This window comes from Haliotis asinina, chromosome 14 (genome assembly GCF_037392515.1).
Source record: "Haliotis asinina isolate JCU_RB_2024 chromosome 14, JCU_Hal_asi_v2, whole genome shotgun sequence".
Classification (NCBI taxonomy): Eukaryota; Metazoa; Mollusca; class Gastropoda; order Lepetellida; family Haliotidae; genus Haliotis; species Haliotis asinina.
The window spans coordinates 47,944,539-47,970,295 of NC_090293.1; the positions used below are offsets into that span (position 1 = coordinate 47,944,539).

Sequence of the window (25,757 nt, forward strand, 5' to 3'; positions counted from 1 at the left end):
GTTGTGCAAGAATATAGAAATACTGATATGTGTTCAAAAGTACAATACGTTGCTTTTATTACGTGTTTACTTCTCCAAGCCTTAGGTGTTGGTTGTTCATGCATTCAGTGCAATGATTTTCGTCTCTCTGAATTCGACGGTAAGGCCGTTACAGACTTCCAACTCGCTACGTTCCTTCATGTGGAGATGGCCGGTTTATGCACCAAAAGGTGTTCAGAGGATCACAGGTGTAGGTCCTACAGGTACAACACCAGGACGATGATATGTTCTACCTACGGCTGTGGCTACTCCCACCCTACGAAGACACTGAATCCCGTGTCAGAAGACAACGGATCAAGACTATATCCGTTCTGTGGACGTAAGTAAAGCATGAAAACAACATGTTACAATCATTGAGTATTTGTAGAAATCTGGCCATGGTTTTCCAGAAGCGTCATTGATATTCCTTTAGAAATTGTTATTTTTGTGACCCAGTCGTGCGATCCTATATATCGCTGATCCTTTCATTTTTCCGGTGTGTCAGCTTTATAAAACTCGTTATAAAGAATGTTTGGCATTATGTCCCAATCTAGCCGAGACATATCAGGAATATTCGTGTGTCTTATGCATTTCACATATTAACCCGAACCAGCAAGAGACATGGCGGACGAAAATTTCATTTTTTGATTTATTTCTGTAAAACTTTATTTGATGAAATTAGAAAATTTAGCTCACTTGGTAACATTCTTAAAATTATTTTTTAAGTATGCAGATTGAGTCACAAACTACATATCAATAAAGGTATTTCTAAGGCTGTTCAACTATGAGAACTATATATAGTCTAACATTTTCCAGTGAGAAATTGGGGTTCGTAAACTTTCGACCCTTGCGAATCTAAATACAGCATGTTCATAACCAATGCGGGATATTTACCAACAATACTTACCTGATAATCTCTTTGCCAGGTAATATTATTCTAATATTATCTCATAGAAAAGAGTTTGTGATCTCCCAGAAACGTTACCCAAAACCTGGCAAATTTCAAAGAATGCGTGAATTTAGAAACAGAAAATACGTCATACGTTAGGGAACTGTCAAAGAAAACATGTTTCCTTGACAATGTCATAACTACAGACTGGCAAAATAACAAAACACATTTTGTCTCCTCCTTCCTCTCAAGGTAGTTCCTCTGACACTCGCTAAACTGGTTGCCCTTTAGATAAATGAAGCTACTCCACCTCAGTCTGTGCAGAGTGTTTGTACAGTCGAATCCCAGTAAACCGGCATGCGTTGGACCTACAAAATATGCCGGTAAGGCGAGCGTGCCAGTTTAGAGAACTTTCCCCTCTATTCAGCCTGAGAATGATATTCTCATGTGTTCCGGAATCCACTGTGTTGTTAATAAACGTTCCGCTAATCTTTAAAGCAACGTTAACACGGCTAGCAACTGACAAAATGGGTGAGGCCAATTCATTTAATTTACTGCTCACTAATTTACCTACTTATGCTTAACCACTGTGCTTAACTGTAATCCACTGTGGCGTTAATACATTTTCAGCCAATCAACAGGAAAGCCAAATGACTCTTTTGTGAACGTTAAGTACTGTACAAACGGATGGGCGATCTTTATTGTGCAGAAGTACGGAGTAGGCTGATGCCGGATTAGGTGGCGGGCAAATGATAATAGTGAGTGAGTGCGTTACTATTTAATGTCACATCGGCAATATTTCTGCCATATCGTGACGAGAACATTTTACACTGAAATAGAATATAAATGTATCAGAAAACACCTGTCGACAAAGAACAGTAAAACAGACAGAATATATCACAATTAGCATTAAAACTAAAGTGGAAGGTTAAAACTAGCATCACTATTTGGACAATACAAGATAAGAACAGGCTGTAGATCGCCAAGCAAGTGATCATAAACTGACTTAGTCTAGCTACTGCGGATAATAAATTCTAGTTCTGATAGTGAGAGCATGCCGGATTGGAGAGATGCCGGTTTTGAGGGTTCTTACTGTATATACTTATTACTGAGGTGATTTTTTCCATATTAAGGGATACGTATTTCAATGTGAAGACTGTTAGGTATCTGTTTAAAAAAGTGGAGGGCATTACATATGCATTGATGTTTTTTCACTGTCGGTTACTGTTCTGTAAATTGTTTGAATGAGACGGTTTTGGACACTTGCAACACTTGCAGAAAGGAGTCTCTCCAGGGTCAAACCAGATGAAAGACACGTAATTAACATGCCGTTTCGTAACAGATTCCTTAACTCCGTAAATATTCAGAAAGAACACGTCAATGCTAACAATTTATCCAGCAGCACCGTTCGTTAATGTTTAAGGGCTGCCGGTAGGCGGCCAGCAGCTCTCTTACCACTAACTTCACGTCATAAGCAGGAGCGTTTGAGATAATGTAGACATCACACATAGCTTGCCGATATCAGCGGTATTCCGATGTTTAAATCGACATTAATGATCTTGTGAGTTCTTCACAGATGAAAGCAGATTGATTATGTCCTTCCACGATGGTCGGCAGAGGAATTATCGTCGCAGTGGAAAGTGAACCACACGTACAACTGTGGCCATGCGTAACTGATTTGACTTGGAATCGGTCATGATTTGGGCAAGGTTAACTACTACGGTAATCTTACCGCTGAGTCTTATCGGGACGAAATTCTAGCTCCCAGGGAGCTACCATTCCTGCAAGCTATGTGTGACTTTCAAGATTGATCCCCTTTACTGCAAGACAACAACGCTAGGGTTAATAGTGCCAGGATTATCATGGGATTCCTTATGCTTCAACCCAGTTGAGCATGCCTGGGATAAACTGGGGTGTACACATATCACCCAGCACCAGTGGATCTCCCAGGACTCCGCATAGCTCTAGCAGAGGAATGGAATGCGAAGCTGGGGTTACATATGTGTCATGGACACGTGGAGGGTCCACAAGAATGAATGCGTGTTTCATGCCTGTCATTTTCATTTTGTGGGGTTGATTTGTACACCTGGTGTTTGCCAGTGCTGTTTAGAACTTTCAGTCTATGTGTCACGTTTTTCAACATCATAAATATTACGATGACACCTCTAGTTCTATTATGAAAGTTTTCTGTAAATGTGCTTAATTTCATTTACCTTATATGGACTCAAACTTCGTTCGGATAAATAAATCACATGCAATGAAAAGCCGCCTACTTGGGTTATCGATAGATTTTAGGTCAATTTGCGACACTGTTGTATTACCCATATTGGATACACTCGTGTCTATTTGCTTAACTCTTTCAACACCAGTCAGTCAGAACCATATACTCAATGTTCCCGGAGACTCTGAAGTCATAGATGAAGCCTGTGTTTATCAAGGACAATATCAGCTCGTAAATCATCATCGCTAGGGATATCACACACTGTTTGAAGGGTCTAATCCCACTGTTTACAAATATGGAAGTTAATCTTTTATCACATTATTCAAGTAATGCCACTACAGCTTAAATATACTACCGACAAGAAATAAGGGAACTAATGAAATAATAGCATATTTGAAACTGCTTTAAATATCCACTAAATCAATTTTAGGCGTCAAGTTCAGTATCTGCTGTGTCCACCATGTTGGGCAACACATTCACGGCACCTTGATGGCATGCTGTTAATCAATTTCCGGATGGTTGCCCGCCATATCTCTTGGAGAGCTGCACCAAGCTGGGCCAGGTTGGCGGGTCCTGGGTCCCTGGCGTACACCCTTCGACCAAGAACGTCCCAGAGATGTTCATTTGGGGACAGGTCTGGGGACTTAGCGGGCCAGTCCTATGTCTGGATACCTTCTTGTCGGAGATAAGCGGAGACAATTCGGGCCCGATGTGGTCTGGCATTATCATCTTGGAATACAAAATTTCGGCCGATAACTCTAGCCAATGGAGCCACAACAGGACGCAATATTTGGTCAACGTATCGCTGACCAGTCATGGCTCCGTTAATGATGACCAAATCTGATCGTCTGTCATGTGTAATCCCACCCCAAACCATGACACTACCACCTCCATATCGATCATGGTCAAGAATTGCTGCTCTGGCATATCGCTCTCCGCTCCGACGCCAACAACGTTTTCTGCCATCTGTGAATCGTAGGCAAAACCATGACTCATCAGAGAACATGGTGTAAAGCCAGTGGCGCATAGCCCGTCCCTGATGCTGCCTAGCCCATGCCAATCTTTGGCGCTTATGGTGAGCTGAAAGGGTGACACCCTTAAAAGGCCGTCTTGCTTTCAGACGAGCTTGATAGAGTCGGTTTTTAACGGTTGAGGTTGAAATGCGTCTTCCAGTGAGTGTGCGGAATTCTCTATTGATGGCAGGGGCCGATTTAAACCTATCGCGTAGAGCAATTAACGTAATGAGACGATCCTGTCGTGGTGTCGTTGATTTTGGTCTACCACGCCCAGGTCTCGTTGCAACCCCACCCGTTTGACGGTACTTATCCCACAGGCGTGAAATTACACTCTTTGATTTACCCATCTGCCCGGCAACTTCACATAATGATGTCTCCTCCCCCCCCCCCCCCCCCCCCCCCTCTATCATCCCCACAATTCTCCATTTTGTTGCTTCACCGAGATACTACCTCGGAGGCAATTCTGTCAGTAAGTGTCAATCTCTATTGCATTAGTGATTGCGACTTCTCCAGTACATTTACAGGAGTTAACTTCTGTATGCACGTGTAGCACGTGCTGGGCATGCATTATGCGAAATTCCATTGTCATTGGATGTTGCGTTTGGGAGATACGCCACGATAACGGACCCTGTCACAGTCAAAGTCATCTACATTCAATTTCTTGGTTCCCTTATTTTCTGTCGGTAGTATATGTTGATTTTTGATGAGAATGCAGACTTATAGTCCAGATAACCAAAGAAGGAAGCAAAACCGTCACGTTATCAAAATTTATTATTAAAAGATTTCTGAAATAATATATGTGGTCGTCTATTTCTGATATCAATGGCATTCCGATCGGTAATGTGATGCAACTGTTTGACTCGTACCTCCGTCTTCGAATCTGTGAATAGAGAACATGTGAGGCGATTCGTTTGAGGGTGAGTATCGTTCAAAAATATCACTGTACCACTGTTTGACTCGTACCTCCGTCTTCAAATCTGTGAATAGAGAACATGTGAGGCGATTCGTTTGAGTATCGTTCAAAACTATCACTGTACCACTGTTTGACTCGTACCTCCGTCTTCAAATCTGTGAATAGAGAACATGTGAGGAGATTCGTTTGAGGGTGAGTATCGTTCAAAAAAATCACTGTACCACTGCTTGACTCGTACCTCCGTCTTCGAATCTGTGAATAGAGAACATGTGAGGCGATTCGTTTGAGGGTGAGTATCGTTCAAAAATATCACTGTACCACTGCTTGACTCGTACCTCCGTCTTCGAATCTGTGAATGGAGAACATGTGAGGAGATTCGCTTGAGGGTGAGTATCGTTCAAAAATATCACTGTACCACAGCTTGACTCGTACCTCCGTCTTCAAATCTGTGAATAGAGAACATGTGAGGCGATTCGTTTGAGGGTGAGTATCGTTCAAAAATATCACTGTACCACTGCTTGACTCGTACCTCCGTCTTCGAATCTGTGAATAGAGAACATGTGAGGAGATTCGTTTGAGGGTGAGTATCGTTCAAAACTATCACTGTACCACTGCTTGACTCGTACCTCCGTCTTCGAATCTGTGAATAGAGAACATGTGAGGCGATTCGTTTGAGCTTGAGTATCGTTCAAAAATATCACTGTACCACTGTTTGACTCGTACCTCCGTCTTCGAATCTTTGAATGGATAACATGTGAGGCGATTCGTTTGAGCTTGAGTATCGTTCAAAAATATCACTGTACCACTGTTTGACTCGTACCTCCGTCTTCGAATCTTTGAATAGAGAACATGTGATGCGATTCGTTTGAGGGTGAGTATCGTTCAAAAAAATCACTGTACCACTGTTTGACTCGTACCTCCGTCTTCAAATCTGTGAATAGAGAACATGTGAGGCGATTCGTTTGAGGGTGAGTTTCGTTCAAAAATATCACTGGACCACTGTTTGACTCGTACCTCCGTCTTCGAATCTGTGAATAGAGAACATGTGAGGCGATTCGTTTGAGCTTGAGTATCGTTCAAAAATATCACTGTACCACTGCTTGACTCGTACCTCCGTCTTCGAATCTGTGAATAGAGAACATGTGATGCGATTCGTTTGAGCTTGAGTATCGTTCAAAAATATCACTGTACCACTGTTTGACTCGTACCTCCGTCTTCGAATCTGTGAATAGAGAACATGTGATGCGATTCGTGTCAGGGTGAGTATCGTTCAAAACTATCACTGTACCACTGCTTGACTCGTACCTCCGTCTTCAAATCTGTGAATAGAGAACATGTGAGGCGATTCGTTTGAGGGTGAGTATCGTTCAAAAATATCACTGTACCACTGCTTGACTCGTACCTCCGTCTTCGAATCTGTGAATAGAGAACATGTGAGGAGATTCGTTTGAGGGTGAGTATCGTTCAAAACTATCACTGTACCACTGCTTGACTCGTACCTCCGTCTTCGAATCTGTGAATAGAGAACATGTGAGGCGATTCGTTTGAGCTTGAGTATCGTTCAAAAATATCACTGTACCACTGTTTGACTCGTACCTCCGTCTTCGAATCTTTGAATGGATAACATGTGAGGCGATTCGTTTGAGCTTGAGTATCGTTCAAAAATATCACTGTACCACTGTTTGACTCGTACCTCCGTCTTCGAATCTGTGAATGGAGAACATGTGATGCGATTCGTTTGAGGGTGAGTATCGTTCAAAACTATCACTGTACCACTGTTTGACTCGTACCTCCGTCTTCAAATCTGTGAATAGAGAACATGTGAGGCGATTCGTTTGAGCTTGAGTATCGTTCAAAAATATCACTGTACCACTGTTTGACTCGTACCTCCGTCTTCGAATCTGTGAATAGAGAACATGTGAGGCGATTCGTTTGAGGGTGAGTATCGTTCAAAAATATCACTGTACCACTGTTTGACTCGTACCTCCGTCTTCGAATCTGTGAATAGAGAACATGTGAGGCGATTCGTTTGAGCTTGAGTATCGTTCAAAAATATCACTGTACCACTGTTTGACTCGTACCTCCGTCTTCGAATCTGTGAATAGAGAACATGTGATGCGATTCGTTTGAGGTTGAGTATCGTTCAAAACTATCACTGTACCACTGTTTGACTCGTACCTCCGTCTTCAAATCTGTGAATAGAGAACATGTGAGGCGATTCGTTTGAGCTTGAGTATCGTTCAAAAATATCACTGTACCACTGTTTGACTCGTACCTCCGTCTTCAAATCTGTGAATAGAGAACATGTGAGGCGATTCGTTTGAGGGTGAGTTTCGTTCAAAAATATCACTGGACCACTGTTTGACTCGTACCTCCGTCTTCGAATCTGTGAATAGAGAACATGTGAGGCGATTCGTTTGAGCTTGAGTATCGTTCAAAAATATCACTGTACCACTGCTTGACTCGTACCTCCGTCTTCGAATCTGTGAATAGAGAACATGTGAGGCGATTCGTTTGAGCTTGAGTATCGTTCAAAAATATCACTGTACCACTGTTTGACTCGTACCTCCGTCTTCGAATCTGTGAATAGAGAACATGTGATGCGATTCGTGTCAGGGTGAGTATCGTTCAAAAATATCACTGTACCACTGTTTGACTCGTACCTCCGTCTTCGAATCTTTGAATGGAGAACATGTGATGCGATTCGTTTGAGCTTGAGTATCGTTCAAAAATATCACTGTACCACTGTATGACTCGTACCTCCGTCTTCGAATCTTTGAATGGATAACATGTGAGGCGATTCGTTTGAGCTTGAGTATCGTTCAAAAATATCACTGTACCACTGTTTGACTCGTACCTCCGTCTTCGAATCTGTGAATGGAGAACATGTGAGGCGATTCGTTTGAGGGTGAGTATCGTTCAAAAATATCACTGTACCACTGTTTGACTCGTACCTCCGTCTTCAAATCTGTGAATAGAGAACATGTGAGGCGATTCGTTTGAGCTTGAGTATCGTTCAAAAATATCACTGTACCACTGTTTGACTCGTACCTCCGTCTTCGAATCTGTGAATAGAGAACATGTGAGGCGATTCGTTTGAGGGTGAGTATCGTTCAAAAATATCACTGTACCACTGTTTGACTCGTACCTCCGTCTTCGAATCTGTGAATAGAGAACATGTGAGGCGATTCGTTTGAGCTTGAGTATCGTTCAAAAATATCACTGTACCACTGTTTGACTCGTACCTCCGTCTTCGAATCTGTGAATAGAGAACATGTGATGCGATTCGTTTGAGGGTGAGTATCGTTCAAAACTATCACTGTACCACTGTTTGACTCGTACCTCCGTCTTCGAATCTGTGAATAGAGAACATGTGAGGCGATTCGTTTGAGCTTGAGTATCGTTCAAAAATATCACTGTACCACTGTTTGACTCGTACCTCCGTCTTCAAATCTGTGAATAGAGAACATGTGAGGCGATTCGTTTGAGGGTGAGTTTCGTTCAAAAATATCACTGGACCACTGCTTGACTCGTACCTCCGTCTTCGAATCTGTGAATAGAGAACATGTGAGGCGATTCGTTTGAGCTTGAGTATCGTTCAAAAATATCACTGTACCACTGCTTGACTCGTACCTCCGTCTTCGAATCTGTGAATAGAGAACATGTGAGGCGATTCGTTTGAGGGTGAGTATCGTTCAAAAATATCACTGTACCACTGTTTGACTCGTACCTCCGTCTTCGAATCTGTGAATAGAGAACATGTGATGCGATTCGTGTCAGGGTGAGTATCGTTCAAAAATATCACTGTACCACTGTTTGACTCGTACCTCCGTCTTCGAATCTTTGAATGGAGAACATGTGATGCGATTCGTTTGAGCTTGAGTATCGTTCAAAAATATCACTGTACCACTGTTTGACTCGTACCTCCGTCTTCGAATCTTTGAATGGATAACATGTGAGGCGATTCGTTTGAGGGTGAGTATCGTTCAAAAATATCACTGTACCACTGTTTGACTCGTACCTCCGTCTTCGAATCTGTGAATAGAGAACATGTGATGCGATTCGTGTCAGGGTGAGTATCGTTCAAAACTATCACTGTACCACTGCTTGACTCGTACCTCCGTCTTCAAATCTGTGAATAGAGAACATGTGAGGCGATTCGTTTGAGGGTGAGTATCGTTCAAAAATATCACTGTACCACTGCTTGACTCGTACCTCCGTCTTCGAATCTGTGAATAGAGAACATGTGAGGAGATTCGTTTGAGGGTGAGTATCGTTCAAAACTATCACTGTACCACTGCTTGACTCGTACCTCCGTCTTCGAATCTGTGAATAGAGAACATGTGAGGCGATTCGTTTGAGCTTGAGTATCGTTCAAAAATATCACTGTACCACTGTTTGACTCGTACCTCCGTCTTCGAATCTTTGAATGGATAACATGTGAGGCGATTCGTTTGAGCTTGAGTATCGTTCAAAAATATCACTGTACCACTGTTTGACTCGTACCTCCGTCTTCGAATCTGTGAATGGAGAACATGTGATGCGATTCGTTTGAGGGTGAGTATCGTTCAAAACTATCACTGTACCACTGTTTGACTCGTACCTCCGTCTTCAAATCTGTGAATAGAGAACATGTGAGGCGATTCGTTTGAGCTTGAGTATCGTTCAAAAATATCACTGTACCACTGTTTGACTCGTACCTCCGTCTTCGAATCTGTGAATAGAGAACATGTGAGGCGATTCGTTTGAGGGTGAGTATCGTTCAAAAATATCACTGTACCACTGTTTGACTCGTACCTCCGTCTTCGAATCTGTGAATAGAGAACATGTGAGGCGATTCGTTTGAGCTTGAGTATCGTTCAAAAATATCACTGTACCACTGTTTGACTCGTACCTCCGTCTTCGAATCTGTGAATAGAGAACATGTGATGCGATTCGTTTGAGGGTGAGTATCGTTCAAAACTATCACTGTACCACTGTTTGACTCGTACCTCCGTCTTCAAATCTGTGAATAGAGAACATGTGAGGCGATTCGTTTGAGCTTGAGTATCGTTCAAAAATATCACTGTACCACTGTTTGACTCGTACCTCCGTCTTCAAATCTGTGAATAGAGAACATGTGAGGCGATTCGTTTGAGGGTGAATTTCGTTCAAAAATATCACTGGACCACTGTTTGACTCGTACCTCCGTCTTCGAATCTGTGAATAGAGAACATGTGAGGCGATTCGTTTGAGCTTGAGTATCGTTCAAAAATATCACTGTACCACTGCTTGACTCGTACCTCCGTCTTCGAATCTGTGAATAGAGAACATGTGAGGCGATTCGTTTGAGCTTGAGTATCGTTCAAAAATATCACTGTACCACTGTTTGACTCGTACCTCCGTCTTCGAATCTGTGAATAGAGAACATGTGATGCGATTCGTGTCAGGGTGAGTATCGTTCAAAAATATCACTGTACCACTGTTTGACTCGTACCTCCGTCTTCGAATCTTTGAATGGAGAACATGTGATGCGATTCGTTTGAGCTTGAGTATCGTTCAAAAATATCACTGTACCACTGTATGACTCGTACCTCCGTCTTCGAATCTTTGAATGGATAACATGTGAGGCGATTCGTTTGAGCTTGAGTATCGTTCAAAAATATCACTGTACCACTGTTTGACTCGTACCTCCGTCTTCGAATCTGTGAATGGAGAACATGTGATGCGATTCGTTTGAGGGTGAGTATCGTTCAAAAATATCACTGTACCACTGTTTGACTCGTACCTCCGTCTTCAAATCTGTGAATAGAGAACATGTGAGGCGATTCGTTTGAGCTTGAGTATCGTTCAAAAATATCACTGTACCACTGTTTGACTCGTACCTCCGTCTTCGAATCTGTGAATAGAGAACATGTGAGGCGATTCGTTTGAGGGTGAGTATCGTTCAAAAATATCACTGTACCACTGTTTGACTCGTACCTCCGTCTTCGAATCTGTGAATAGAGAACATGTGAGGCGATTCGTTTGAGCTTGAGTATCGTTCAAAAATATCACTGTACCACTGTTTGACTCGTACCTCCGTCTTCGAATCTGTGAATAGAGAACATGTGATGCGATTCGTTTGAGGGTGAGTATCGTTCAAAACTATCACTGTACCACTGTTTGACTCGTACCTCCGTCTTCAAATCTGTGAATAGAGAACATGTGAGGCGATTCGTTTGAGCTTGAGTATCGTTCAAAAATATCACTGTACCACTGTTTGACTCGTACCTCCGTCTTCAAATCTGTGAATAGAGAACATGTGAGGCGATTCGTTTGAGGGTGAGTTTCGTTCAAAAATATCACTGGACCACTGCTTGACTCGTACCTCCGTCTTCGAATCTGTGAATAGAGAACATGTGAGGCGATTCGTTTGAGCTTGAGTATCGTTCAAAAATATCACTGTACCACTGCTTGACTCGTACCTCCGTCTTCGAATCTGTGAATAGAGAACATGTGAGGCGATTCGTTTGAGCTTGAGTATCGTTCAAAAATATCACTGTACCACTGTTTGACTCGTACCTCCGTCTTCGAATCTGTGAATAGAGAACATGTGATGCGATTCGTGTCAGGGTGAGTATCGTTCAAAAATATCACTGTACCACTGTTTGACTCGTACCTCCGTCTTCGAATCTTTGAATGGAGAACATGTGATGCGATTCGTTTGAGCTTGAGTATCGTTCAAAAATATCACTGTACCACTGTTTGACTCGTACCTCCGTCTTCGAATCTTTGAATGGATAACATGTGAGGCGATTCGTTTGAGGGTGAGTATCGTTCAAAAATATCACTGTACCACTGTTTGACTCGTACCTCCGTCTTCGAATCTGTGAATAGAGAACATGTGATGCGATTCGTGTCAGGGTGAGTATCGTTCAAAACTATCACTGTACCACTGCTTGACTCGTACCTCCGTCTTCAAATCTGTGAATAGAGAACATGTGAGGCGATTCGTTTGAGGGTGAGTATCGTTCAAAAATATCACTGTACCACTGCTTGACTCGTACCTCCGTCTTCGAATCTGTGAATAGAGAACATGTGAGGAGATTCGTTTGAGGGTGAGTATCGTTCAAAACTATCACTGTACCACTGCTTGACTCGTACCTCCGTCTTCGAATCTGTGAATAGAGAACATGTGAGGCGATTCGTTTGAGCTTGAGTATCGTTCAAAAATATCACTGTACCACTGTTTGACTCGTACCTCCGTCTTCGAATCTTTGAATGGATAACATGTGAGGCGATTCGTTTGAGCTTGAGTATCGTTCAAAAATATCACTGTACCACTGTTTGACTCGTACCTCCGTCTTCGAATCTGTGAATGGAGAACATGTGATGCGATTCGTTTGAGGGTGAGTATCGTTCAAAACTATCACTGTACCACTGTTTGACTCGTACCTCCGTCTTCAAATCTGTGAATAGAGAACATGTGAGGCGATTCGTTTGAGCTTGAGTATCGTTCAAAAATATCACTGTACCACTGTTTGACTCGTACCTCCGTCTTCGAATCTGTGAATAGAGAACATGTGAGGCGATTCGTTTGAGGGTGAGTATCGTTCAAAAATATCACTGTACCACTGTTTGACTCGTACCTCCGTCTTCGAATCTGTGAATAGAGAACATGTGAGGCGATTCGTTTGAGCTTGAGTATCGTTCAAAAATATCACTGTACCACTGTTTGACTCGTACCTCCGTCTTCGAATCTGTGAATAGAGAACATGTGATGCGATTCGTGTCAGGGTGAGTATCGTTCAAAACTATCACTGTACCACTGTTTGACTCGTACCTCCGTCTTCAAATCTGTGAATAGAGAACATGTGAGGCGATTCGTTTGAGCTTGAGTATCGTTCAAAAATATCACTGTACCACTGTTTGACTCGTACCTCCGTCTTCAAATCTGTGAATAGAGAACATGTGAGGCGATTCGTTTGAGGGTGAGTTTCGTTCAAAAATATCACTGGACCACTGTTTGACTCGTACCTCCGTCTTCGAATCTGTGAATAGAGAACATGTGATGCGATTCGTGTCAGGGTGAGTATCGTTCAAAAATATCACTGTACCACTGTTTGACTCGTACCTCCGTCTTCGAATCTTTGAATGGAGAACATGTGATGCGATTCGTTTGAGCTTGAGTATCGTTCAAAAATATCACTGTACCACTGTATGACTCGTACCTCCGTCTTCGAATCTTTGAATGGATAACATGTGAGGCGATTCGTTTGAGCTTGAGTATCGTTCAAAAATATCACTGTACCACTGTTTGACTCGTACCTCCGTCTTCGAATCTGTGAATGGAGAACATGTGATGCGATTCGTTTGAGGGTGAGTATCGTTCAAAAATATCACTGTACCACTGTTTGACTCGTACCTCCGTCTTCAAATCTGTGAATAGAGAACATGTGAGGCGATTCGTTTGAGCTTGAGTATCGTTCAAAAATATCACTGTACCACTGTTTGACTCGTACCTCCGTCTTCGAATCTGTGAATAGAGAACATGTGAGGCGATTCGTTTGAGGGTGAGTATCGTTCAAAAATATCACTGTACCACTGTTTGACTCGTACCTCCGTCTTCGAATCTGTGAATAGAGAACATGTGATGCGATTCGTTTGAGGGTGAGTATCGTTCAAAACTATCACTGTACCACTGTTTGACTCGTACCTCCGTCTTCAAATCTGTGAATAGAGAACATGTGAATCGATTCGTTTGAGCTTGAGTATCGTTCAAAAATATCACTGTACCACTGTTTGACTCGTACCTCCGTCTTCAAATCTGTGAATAGAGAACATGTGAGGCGATTCGTTTGAGGGTGAGTTTCGTTCAAAAATATCACTGGACCACTGCTTGACTCGTACCTCCGTCTTCGAATCTGTGAATAGAGAACATGTGAGGCGATTCGTTTGAGCTTGAGTATCGTTCAAAAATATCACTGTACCACTGCTTGACTCGTACCTCCGTCTTCGAATCTGTGAATAGAGAACATGTGAGGCGATTCGTTTGAGCTTGAGTATCGTTCAAAAATATCACTGTACCACTGTTTGACTCGTACCTCCGTCTTCGAATCTGTGAATAGAGAACATGTGATGCGATTCGTGTCAGGGTGAGTATCGTTCAAAAATATCACTGTACCACTGTTTGACTCGTACCTCCGTCTTCGAATCTTTGAATGGAGAACATGTGATGCGATTCGTTTGAGCTTGAGTATCGTTCAAAAATATCACTGTACCACTGTTTGACTCGTACCTCCGTCTTCGAATCTTTGAATGGATAACATGTGAGGCGATTCGTTTGAGGGTGAGTATCGTTCAAAAATATCACTGTACCACTGTTTGACTCGTACCTCCGTCTTCGAATCTGTGAATAGAGAACATGTGATGCGATTCGTGTCAGGGTGAGTATCGTTCAAAACTATCACTGTACCACTGCTTGACTCGTACCTCCGTCTTCAAATCTGTGAATAGAGAACATGTGAGGCGATTCGTTTGAGGGTGAGTATCGTTCAAAAATATCACTGTACCACTGCTTGACTCGTACCTCCGTCTTCGAATCTGTGAATAGAGAACATGTGAGGAGATTCGTTTGAGGGTGAGTATCGTTCAAAACTATCACTGTACCACTGCTTGACTCGTACCTCCGTCTTCGAATCTGTGAATAGAGAACATGTGAGGCGATTCGTTTGAGCTTGAGTATCGTTCAAAAATATCACTGTACCACTGTTTGACTCGTACCTCCGTCTTCGAATCTTTGAATGGATAACATGTGAGGCGATTCGTTTGAGCTTGAGTATCGTTCAAAAATATCACTGTACCACTGTTTGACTCGTACCTCCGTCTTCGAATCTGTGAATGGAGAACATGTGATGCGATTCGTTTGAGGGTGAGTATCGTTCAAAACTATCACTGTACCACTGTTTGACTCGTACCTCCGTCTTCAAATCTGTGAATAGAGAACATGTGAGGCGATTCGTTTGAGCTTGAGTATCGTTCAAAAATATCACTGTACCACTGTTTGACTCGTACCTCCGTCTTCGAATCTGTGAATAGAGAACATGTGAGGCGATTCGTTTGAGGGTGAGTATCGTTCAAAAATATCACTGTACCACTGTTTGACTCGTACCTCCGTCTTCGAATCTGTGAATAGAGAACATGTGAGGCGATTCGTTTGAGCTTGAGCATCGTTCAAAAATATCACTGTACCACTGTTTGACTCGTACCTCCGTCTTCGAATCTGTGAATAGAGAACATGTGATGCGATTCGTTTGAGGGTGAGTATCGTTCAAAACTATCACTGTACCACTGTTTGACTCGTACCTCCGTCTTCAAATCTGTGAATAGAGAACATGTGAGGCGATTCGTTTGAGCTTGAGTATCGTTCAAAAATATCACTGTACCACTGTTTGACTCGTACCTCCGTCTTCAAATCTGTGAATAGAGAACATGTGAGGCGATTCGTTTGAGGGTGAGTTTCGTTCAAAAATATCACTGGACCACTGTTTGACTCGTACCTCCGTCTTCGAATCTGTGAATAGAGAACATGTGAGGCGATTCGTTTGAGCTTGAGTATCGTTCAAAAATATCACTGTACCACTGCTTGACTCGTACCTCCGTCTTCGAATCTGTGAATAGAGAACATGTGAGGCGATTCGTTTGAGCTTGAGTATCGTTCAAAAATATCACTGTACCACTGTTTGACTCGTACCTCCGTCTTCGAATCTGTGAATAGAGAACATGTGATGCGATTCGTGTCAGGGTGAGTATCGTTCAAAAATATCACTGTACCACTGTTTGACTCGTACCTCCGTCTTCGAATCTTTGAATGGAGAACATGTGATGCGATTCGTTTGAGCTTGAGTATCGTTCAAAAATATCACTGTACCACTGTATGACTCGTACCTCCGTCTTCGAATCTTTGAATGGATAACATGTGAGGCGATTCGTTTGAGCTTGAGTATCGTTCAAAAATATCACTGTACCACTGTTTGACTCGTACCTCCGTCTTCGAATCTGTGAATGGAGAACATGTGATGCGATTCGTTTGAGGGTGAGTATCGTTCAAAAATATCACTGTACCACTGTTTGACTCGTACCTCCGTCTTCAAATCTGTGAATAGAGAACATGTGAGGCGATTCGTTTGAGCTTGAGTATCGTTCAAAAATATCACTGTACCACTGTTTGACTCGTACCTCCGTCTTCGAATCTGTGAATAGAGAACATGTGAGGCGATTCGTTTGAGGGTGAGTATCGTTCAAAAATATCACTGTACCACTGTTTGACTCGTACCTCCGTCTTCGAATCTGTGAATAGAGAACATGTGAGGCGATTCGTTTGAGCTTGAGTATCGTTCAAAAATATCACTGTACCACTGTTTGACTCGTACCTCCGTCTTCGAATCTGTGAATAGAGAACATGTGATGCGATTCGTTTGAGGGTGAGTATCGTTCAAAACTATCACTGTACCACTGTTTGACTCGTACCTCCGTCTTCAAATCTGTGAATAGAGAACATGTGAGGCGATTCGTTTGAGCTTGAGTATCGTTCAAAAATATCACTGTACCACTGTTTGACTCGTACCTCCGTCTTCAAATCTGTGAATAGAGAACATGTGAGGCGATTCGTTTGAGGGTGAGTTTCGTTCAAAAATATCACTGGACCACTGCTTGACTCGTACCTCCGTCTTCGAATCTGTGAATAGAGAACATGTGAGGCGATTCGTTTGAGCTTGAGTATCGTTCAAAAATATCACTGTACCACTGCTTGACTCGTACCTCCGTCTTCGAATCTGTGAATAGAGAACATGTGAGGCGATTCGTTTGAGCTTGAGTATCGTTCAAAAATATCACTGTACCACTGTTTGACTCGTACCTCCGTCTTCGAATCTGTGAATAGAGAACATGTGATGCGATTCGTGTCAGGGTGAGTATCGTTCAAAAATATCACTGTACCACTGTTTGACTCGTACCTCCGTCTTCGAATCTTTGAATGGAGAACATGTGATGCGATTCGTTTGAGCTTGAGTATCGTTCAAAAATATCACTGTACCACTGTTTGACTCGTACCTCCGTCTTCGAATCTTTGAATGGATAACATGTGAGGCGATTCGTTTGAGGGTGAGTATCGTTCAAAAATATCACTGTACCACTGTTTGACTCGTACCTCCGTCTTCGAATCTTTGAATGCAGAACATGTGATGCGATTCGTTTGAGGGTGAGTATCGTTTAAAATATCACTGTACCACTGTTTGACTCGTACCTCCGTCTTCGAATCTTTGAATGGAGAACATGTGATGCGATTCGTTTGAGGGTGAGTATCGTTCAAAAATATCACTGTACCACTGCTTGACTCGTACCTCCGTCTTCGAATCTTTGAATGGATAACATGTGAGGCGATTCGTTTGAGGGTGAGTATCGTTCAAAAATATCACTGTACCACTGTTTGACTCGTACCTCCGTCTTCGAATCTGTGAATAGAGAACATGTGAGGCGATTCGTTTGAGGGTGAGTATCCTTCAAAAGCTCTGAACATCAAAAATATCACTGTACCCTTGCCAAAACCATTTTCTCTTTTGTAAAAGCTATTCCATAAAGACTGTAGATTAAGACGGCAGTTTTAGGTAACATCATGCTATTCTGAACGTGTTACACAAACACTCACCACATGTACGTATATTATGGGGCTTAGACGATGCAACATGCTAGGTTTTGAACAGTGGCAAGAAATTCACCCATGCACATTCACACCAACTAGAAGCTTTTGACACCATGAAAATATTCAGCCATGTTTTGGAGGGTCCACAGGCATGTTGTGAATTTGGAATGACAGTTGTAGTTAATGATATAAAATGTATTTCTCAGGGTGGAACGCAATGCGGTATGATTTATTTACACGCAAAAAACGGAAACAGGGAAATACAGATAGTTAGAAACAATTTACAAAGGAATGTTTCCAGTAGTTGACAGTTGTACATGCATTAGTTATACATTCGATCCATATATTATCATCAAGGGATATACAATATTCCGCTGGAAGTCTTCCGAGGAAGAAACATAGAGGCAGTTCTTCATCACTGTTCAAAGGCTGGAAAACGTATTTACATCTACTGTGTCAACAATTGAATCGATACGAAGATCCCTCTGGCGTTTGTCAGTTCGTAGTACATAAAAGGGAACATGTTTGACAATATCTTAGGCAATGTGTTACATACACAGTCTTTTAACTGAATACGCAGAGTACTAATTTGCACCACGTTTGCAATACAGTGAAATAGGTCAGGCCGTAGGATGAACATTTGCCATAGCCTGTGTACGTTCTGATCTCGCAGTGAATTGTATCTATGCTGATTTTCCTTTGACGATATATGTAGACATATTTTCAGCACCATGACTTGTTTTCGCAAAATAGACATTCCATTGTGATCTGCTAGCAGTGTGTGAGTGAGTGAATGAATTTAGTTTTACGCAACACTCAGCAATATCCAAGCGATATGCCGTCGGTCTGTAAATAATCGATTCTGGACCAGACAATCCAGTGACCCACGGCATGAGCATCGATCTGCGCAATTGGGAACCGATGACATGTGTCAACCAAGTCAGCAAGCCTGACCACCCGATCCCTTTAGTCACTTCTTACGACAAGCATAGTCGCCTTTTATGGCAAGCATGGGTTGCTGAAAGCCTATTCTACCCTGGAACCTTCACGGGCTGATTTGCTTGGAAAGCTAGCGGACACAATGTGTGCATTTACAGAATCTGTCATGTTGTATTTATTTCTTAGTAGCAGCAATTATGGTAGATAGGTAATTTTGTACGTTGAGCTTCTATTTCATAACATGAGTCAAGTAGAAATTGACTAACTTAATCGTTTAGTACATTCTTAAAGGCAAAGTTAGAATTAAGTTTTTGTATGTATGCTTGGACTGATAGTAAGTTAAAACAGTCTCGTGCTACAACTGTCGAAGAATATTTAGAGAGTCCCGGAATGTTTTACAGAAGAAAGATTGTTTTCTTTCAAGTATTTCATACTCTCATGTCCGTTTATACCACAGTTCACAAGCAAACAGTGCCTATGGCAACGTAAGTCTGTTGCAGACCCAACAGGCAGATATGGGGTTAGACAACGGTTTGTGTTGACCGACATTCTAAGTTCTTATGATTTTTGAGTCCGCACAAAAGTTGCAATGGGAGATGCAATGGTTATATAAAATGGTAGACATGTATGTTTTTGGTTATTACAAAACAATAAGAATACACTTTAGTCGGCATTATATATAAGATGCCATTTAAAGCACATATTTAACGCACAGTGTAGACAATCTGTGTCTCCGCTTACAATAGTTGTTTCATCTGTGTGACATTATCCCATAGAAGACCGTTTTGTAATGTTTCCACTGAGTATAACAGGTCATTTATATACAATGAAAATAACCAGCTGACAAAACAAAACCTTGACCAACACCTTGTTTTACATGGAAGGAAGAAGATCTAACTCGCCCTATTTTAACACCAGATTGCATTGAAATATATTTGATGCGTAGGATACGCCACAATTTACCATTTATACCAATGTGATGAAGTTTATAAAATAGCCCATCGAGTCATACTCTATCAAAATCTTTTTCGTTGTCTACAACGACGCAATGCACTGGTGAATTTCTTTCCTTGTAGTAAGCTATACTTTTTAACAGTATTAATGCAGCTGTTTCAGCGCCAGCACATTTACTGAATCCAGCTGGTACTTGTTCGGGAAAGACTCATTGTTACAGCACCAATTTTCAATTCTTTCCCGATAACTCTTTCGATTAATTTGCTTAAAATAGCAGTTAAGGTTATTCCCCGGTATTTGAAGGATCTTGTGTAATTTTGCCTTTACCCATATGAATGGGGAGAATGGTACCAACATTACAACCACAGGGTAGATATTAATAATGAACAATGGAATGATTAAATGCCACTGGGTGATTTATAAGAGTGAGTGAGTTAAATTTAAAGTCACATTGGCAATGTTTCAGCCATATCGTGACTAAAACAATATATAGATTAATAATAATGAAAGATAGATTATACAATCCTGTCAACAAAGGACAGCAAAATAACTAGAATATGACAGATATACATGTAAAACTAGTAATTGATTTAAAATATTTAGCTATAGGGGACAACACAATATAGAAAGAGGCTATAGATCGCCAACAACTGAAACTAGATCACCATACTAGGGACCATGGGGACTTACAGTGCCTTTGCTACCTGCAAGGACCGTAGTTAGATTTACGTCATCCCCTCAGCTTCATTTTTATGAGATCTACCTGCATACTTAAAGTGTTCGTTAACGATACCATCAGGTCCAGGTTTATACTCGATAGATTAGCAACAACGACTGTTGGTAGCTGTACGCTCAGAAGTATTGTAAATTTATTGTCCTACTGAGAGGGTACATATGACCTGCATTCTGCCAACCGGTCTGGAGTGCCGAAGAGAGGACACTCGATGGCAAGTGCGCAAGAGTTAATCAGACTATAACACCCTTAAGTCCACGATATCAGGCGTGCTAGGGGTGACATGAAGAGGGTGGGTGCACATGGGGCGGGTAATTGACCCTTCTTCGGCACTCCACACTGGTTGGAAAAATGCAGGCCAAACTTCAACTTTGCCAAGGTAAGTCTCGTTTAACCTTTCCTTTCTGCAGTTAAGTTACATGAGACTACAAAGCAATATCGTATCCAGGCCTTAAGTGAACTATTAAATCAAGATCAACAAAAGATCTGATGAAAAGACATTTATTAGAGTAAGCTAAATGCCTCAATTGAAGCCCGCATAAGGCACTGTCCCTGAACAAATGTTCCAGTCAAGAACGTGTGGTAACATCAATCAAAACAGATCATTAGCATACTACTGTGCCTGCACTGACCAGATCACTTAATGATCCTTGAAGACAGAATAGTCTGTGAGAAGCTCTGTGAACTGCACTTAACCAAAGGTTTATTGTTATGTTTGGCAAACGTTTTTGCTGATTATCAGCCAGCTCTCAGCAGAATGTCTGAAACAGATACGCTTGACGTCATCGCAGCAGACACTGAAGCTGATCTTGAAATGTGTGCTTTAAACCTCTATGTGTCTATACCAGCTCGACTTAGACCACGTCTAATCCATCTACTGACAGTATTTCGGGAAACTCGAGTATGAGGCTTGATCGCACTTATCAACAGCCTTGTTTCTGAGCCTCTCAACTTTCCAGTTCTAGCAATGTACTCATTAGGAGTCGTAATAGGATAAATGCTCCTATCCGCATCATAATCATGTACATCCACTTTAGGAAATGCTTCCCCACACATTGACTGTTCAATATGTTCTCGGAAATAAAATATCGCTCTTGGACACTTGTTTCTGATATCCATGTGGTCACTATCTAATAAATGCAATGTTTGCCCTCTCTAGGCGGTAGTTGATTGACAAAGTCACTACACACAGGCGACAACTTTCTCAAGTAATCCAATACAACATTCGCGCCCCATATGTCCGAATACCTAGGAGTAACGGGGCGAGCTTTGAATACGCTCTTCATAAACCTATTCACCAGTGGGTGTTCTCCCACCGACAAAGCACTTCCGGCTGTATCAAGACTGTTATAACACAAACCTTATGAGTACAGTTCATACAGGAATTCTAACACCATTTCTGTAGGGGGAGAAACTGAATCAGATTGTTTCCTAGAACAAAACGTAATCTGTCCCAGTTTGTCTTGTACTGTTTGCGAGTACTTTCTCGCCAGGTGTGCAACATGACGCCGGGAACTTGCAGAGACATTCCTCTCGCTTGCCAGGAGATTTCAAGAGAAATGTCTATGACTGAAAACCATGTAGACGCGTGATCTACTTTTACATTTTCAATACCAGCAAGATGAGATATGGCAGCCTTGAGATGATTATCAATGCATTGTTTGAATGTCCTTGCAATTTGGTCAGGTGATACCACACCACCCATTTCTCTTACAAAACTAACAGTTGTAGTGTTATCACACTGGATATGAATAACGTTCCCTGAAATGTGTGTTTGAAGGACATAACAGCTAATAGAATTGCTTTCACTTCTAACACATTTGTGGGATTGTCACTTTCTGATGGTGTCCATCTGCCATTACAACAGGCACCCCAGCCTTCTCTGCTTGCATCTGTTTGATTACTGTCTGACAGAGTCAATGGTAAATACAAGAAACTTGATCTTTTGACAGGGTGCAAGGTGGGATTTGTTAACATTCACTGTCAAAACCAGTTTTGTGAACAATGTGATGGCAGTGAATCCATTTTCTTTACAAAGTAATTTGTTTCGCTAGAAATCAAACTGCCATCTATATTACCAGGCAGTTTATGCCTTTCTGTCTCAAAGAGAATAAATTACTTTTGTCAGCTTTGTTAAGATACGGGGGTCGATGCCAGACCATTTGGCAGACAGGTAAATTGATACATATTCCTATTTTCTGTGTGAGTTGTGTATGTTCACAGAGTTTTATGCATCCTGTAAATCAACAGATATCACGTATGCCATTTCGAAATGAAGGCAATGTGTACGTTTCTTCAATTCTTTAAGATCCACCTCTCCTGCTTTCAGAAAAATATTTGAAACAAATTAGCAAGTTACACTGTGAACTTTTTCGATCAAGATATTGTTATACTTGTTCAGAGAGAAACTTTCTTACTTCCTGAAGTAAGTTGGTTTTGGTTCTGATTTCTGCACTAGTAATTCATTATCAATGAATTCAAATTTTACTCCCAATACAAACTGCAATATCGTCTTATCACGAGTCCCTTTAGCCCATTAATGGATAAAATGTTTCCACCTACCGGCCATATTTGTGTTATTCTTATCAATATCTGGCCTATCGGGGTACATTCACCTCCCTGAGTGGCCCTATCCTCCAGCTCGCTGGGGTCGTCTACTTATTCCCTCACTCATTTTAAAGTGTTTCTTGAATTGGCTCTGTCCGTTCTCTGAAAAAGTGTTTGTCTGTCAGGCGTTATGAGGGAAAGCGTCATAGACCTGTGACCGCCGAAATCCTCTACCTCGTTTCTGAACTGTAAGTTGGTATATGCCATAATATTCAACACGTCCCCGAGTAAGGTAAGCATTTTCTCGAAGTGGGGTTTAGGAAGCTCTGATTTGTCTGCATGCAGACAGCAATACCATCGCGCGGACTGCAGACTTCAAACTTTTCATAACACCATTTTGTATTTTCTGCATTTTCGTGTCAGCCGCACGTGTGTGACCCGAAGCATTGTCCCATATCAGTTAATTGAGTTCTGGAAGCGCTGACAGACAATTGTCCCGAATCTAGACTGTAACCACCAATATCCTCCTCATAACATTCAACTTCGTCATAACGAATCTCACCCAGAGTTCATTTTCTTCATTTCCGACAGAATGGCCATCACTGCAGTGTCAAGTGACATGGCTGAATGAATCGTCTTAAATTTATTTTTAGGTAGACGCCCCCGAAGGCGTAGATTTCATTGATATTTGCGAGTCAACTTTGTTCTTCGATTTCTCGTCAGATTTGGCGCTTTTCTTCCCACGTTGGGGGGAGAGCATGACGTCAAATTTCATCAATCAGATTTCAAACGAGATAGTTTCTCTGAATTAGCACACAGTTATTCCTAGGAAAAGCTTTGCTGTGACACCTAGGGTCATATAGGCTCGTTTCAAGTACGTGATTATTTGAAACACCTATATATAAAGTCACCTCAGGTCTTTTCATCCAAATACGAGCACTCTGAGAAAGCGTCTGAACTTAGCGCGAGTTGCCAGTGCTCTGACTAGCGCACACGCACACGTGACCTTCGACACGTGCTGGTTGAAATGTTACATACTTTTCTTGAAGGTCCGTCATTTGGGATGAAGTGCGTGACATCATCAAACTGCGCCTTTGGAAACTCAGCATGCATGAACGGCGTTTGTGGATGCGTGACGGGAACCAGCTATGACGTCACGACTGGTGACTGTCTGATTCGTGAGTATTTGTCACTACCGAAAAGGAGTCAGATCATCACCCCATGATTCAAAATGACTAGGTTTGCTTTTCGCTGCTGTCACTAATAAAAACGTTGTGCGAATTTGTTGATGGACAAATTTGCTCTGGATATGGTTTGTGCATATGTACAATCTCTTGGCTTTATGGCCATGCAGGGCAAATAATAACTCACACTCTTATGATTCAAAGTTTTTAAAAATTTATAAACATATGGATAGTCTAAGCGACGGGAATACTGGCGTCGCCACTTAATTATTACCTCCCTGTTGTTGTTCTATATTTCAGGCTGTAATGCATACGGAAGTGAGGTTAGTACCTACGAGACATCTGGAATAGACTATTGCAACACCAAGGGCACTAAAACGTCTACGATGCAGGCGTGCGTTGCCGCATGCAAGGCAGAGACAGGTTTTGTGTGTATCAATGTGGAGTTTTACCACAGTGATGGCACATGCAACCTCTGTGACACACCCGCTTTGGAGCTCCCTGAGGCGACCCGTGAGTTTGGCACCAGTGCGAGTATTAATTGGTCCCTGGCAGTGCGACACTGTACATTCTAACGGTAATTTGTCCAATAGTCAGAACGAACAGCAAGATGGTGGGCGCCAACAACGGTGGTCTTAAACGTCAGTGTCTTGATGTATCGGTTTTTTTTACTATGGTATTCACGTCAACATCATGAGAAAAGATAACAAGAGTATTACATAAAGAACATGGTTGTCCATTGCAAATCACTTGCTGAGACCTCTTTACAATGTTCACGTTTGTCACTACACCTCTCTCCGTGAAGGTTCCGAGGTAGAATAGGCCTTCAGCAACCCACGCTGGCCACAAAAAGCGACTATGCTTGTCGTAAGAGGCGACTAACGGGACCGAGTGGTCAGGTTGACTTGGTTGACACATGTCATCGGTTCCCACTTGCGCAGATCGATGCTCATGATGTTGATCACTGGATTGTCTGGTCCAGACTCGATTATTTACAGACCCCCGCCATATAGCTTGAATATTGCTGAGTGCGGCGTAAAACTAAACTCACTCACTCTTCGTGAATTTAATATTGACGGTGAGTCTATAATGGGAAAACATAGTGAGAAAGCATTCCTGAAAATCGCATAGGAAGATGTAATTTCAGCGACGATAAAACACGTCACGATACTGCAGGACTGCGTTTGAGAATATGTGTTCACAATAGAGTAAGTGTTTTACATACTCTAAATAGCCAAGAAACAGACTCTAGTTTTTTGTTCACATGGAGGTTAGTCTTAATGAAAATCACATTTTTGGGTCAATAGCAAAAGCGGAGCTGAAGCGGGCACTTTTTTCGTAGTTCGGAAGGACGTTCACAATCTGATGCGTGTGATGTACATATAATGTACCATAATGGCAATTCTAAAGTATTTGAATTTGAATGTTATATTGGGGATTACACATTGTTAGTAGAGTACGGATACCATTTCGGTTTGTGTTACAGTGTACCATAGGTCGTAACAGGGATAACACTTTGTTAGTAAAGTACAGATACCAGATTGGTTTGTGTTCCAGTGTACCTAATGTCTTAACAGGGATTACACTGTGCTAGTATTGAACAAGCGATTTGAGAGGCTCGCCAGTAGTCTCCTCCTAACCTGTTTTGTGTTAGTTCAATCAATGACAATGTCATTACATGT

The 25,757-nt window shown here is 41.9% G+C and overlaps 1 protein-coding gene across 1 annotated transcript; it reads left to right on the top strand.

The window, feature by feature from the left end:
• Positions 1 to 25,250, top strand: LOC137261924 (uncharacterized). Its single transcript, XM_067799741.1, has 3 exons — positions 1 to 358; positions 23,941 to 24,069; positions 24,376 to 25,250. The coding sequence occupies exons 1-3, from the start codon at positions 28 to 30 to the stop codon at positions 24,648 to 24,650; spliced, it is 735 nt and encodes a 244-aa protein (XP_067655842.1). The 5' UTR covers positions 1 to 27; the 3' UTR covers positions 24,651 to 25,250.
• Positions 25,251 to 25,757: the final 507 nt, after the last annotated feature.

What these genes read in the sequence shown, in the direction of transcription:
- LOC137261924 (XM_067799741.1), top strand. Translation starts at nt 28, where the DNA reads ATGTGTTCAAAAGTACAATACGTTGCTTTTATTACGTGTTTACTTCTC. An exon ending in ACTATATCCGTTCTGTGGAC is followed by an intron (nt 359 to 23,940) that starts GTAAGTAAAGCA and finishes CTTTTCTTGAAG; the next exon opens with GTCCGTCATTTGGGATGAAG. An exon ending in GACTGGTGACTGTCTGATTC is followed by an intron (nt 24,070 to 24,375) that starts GTGAGTATTTGT and finishes TCTATATTTCAG; the next exon opens with GCTGTAATGCATACGGAAGT.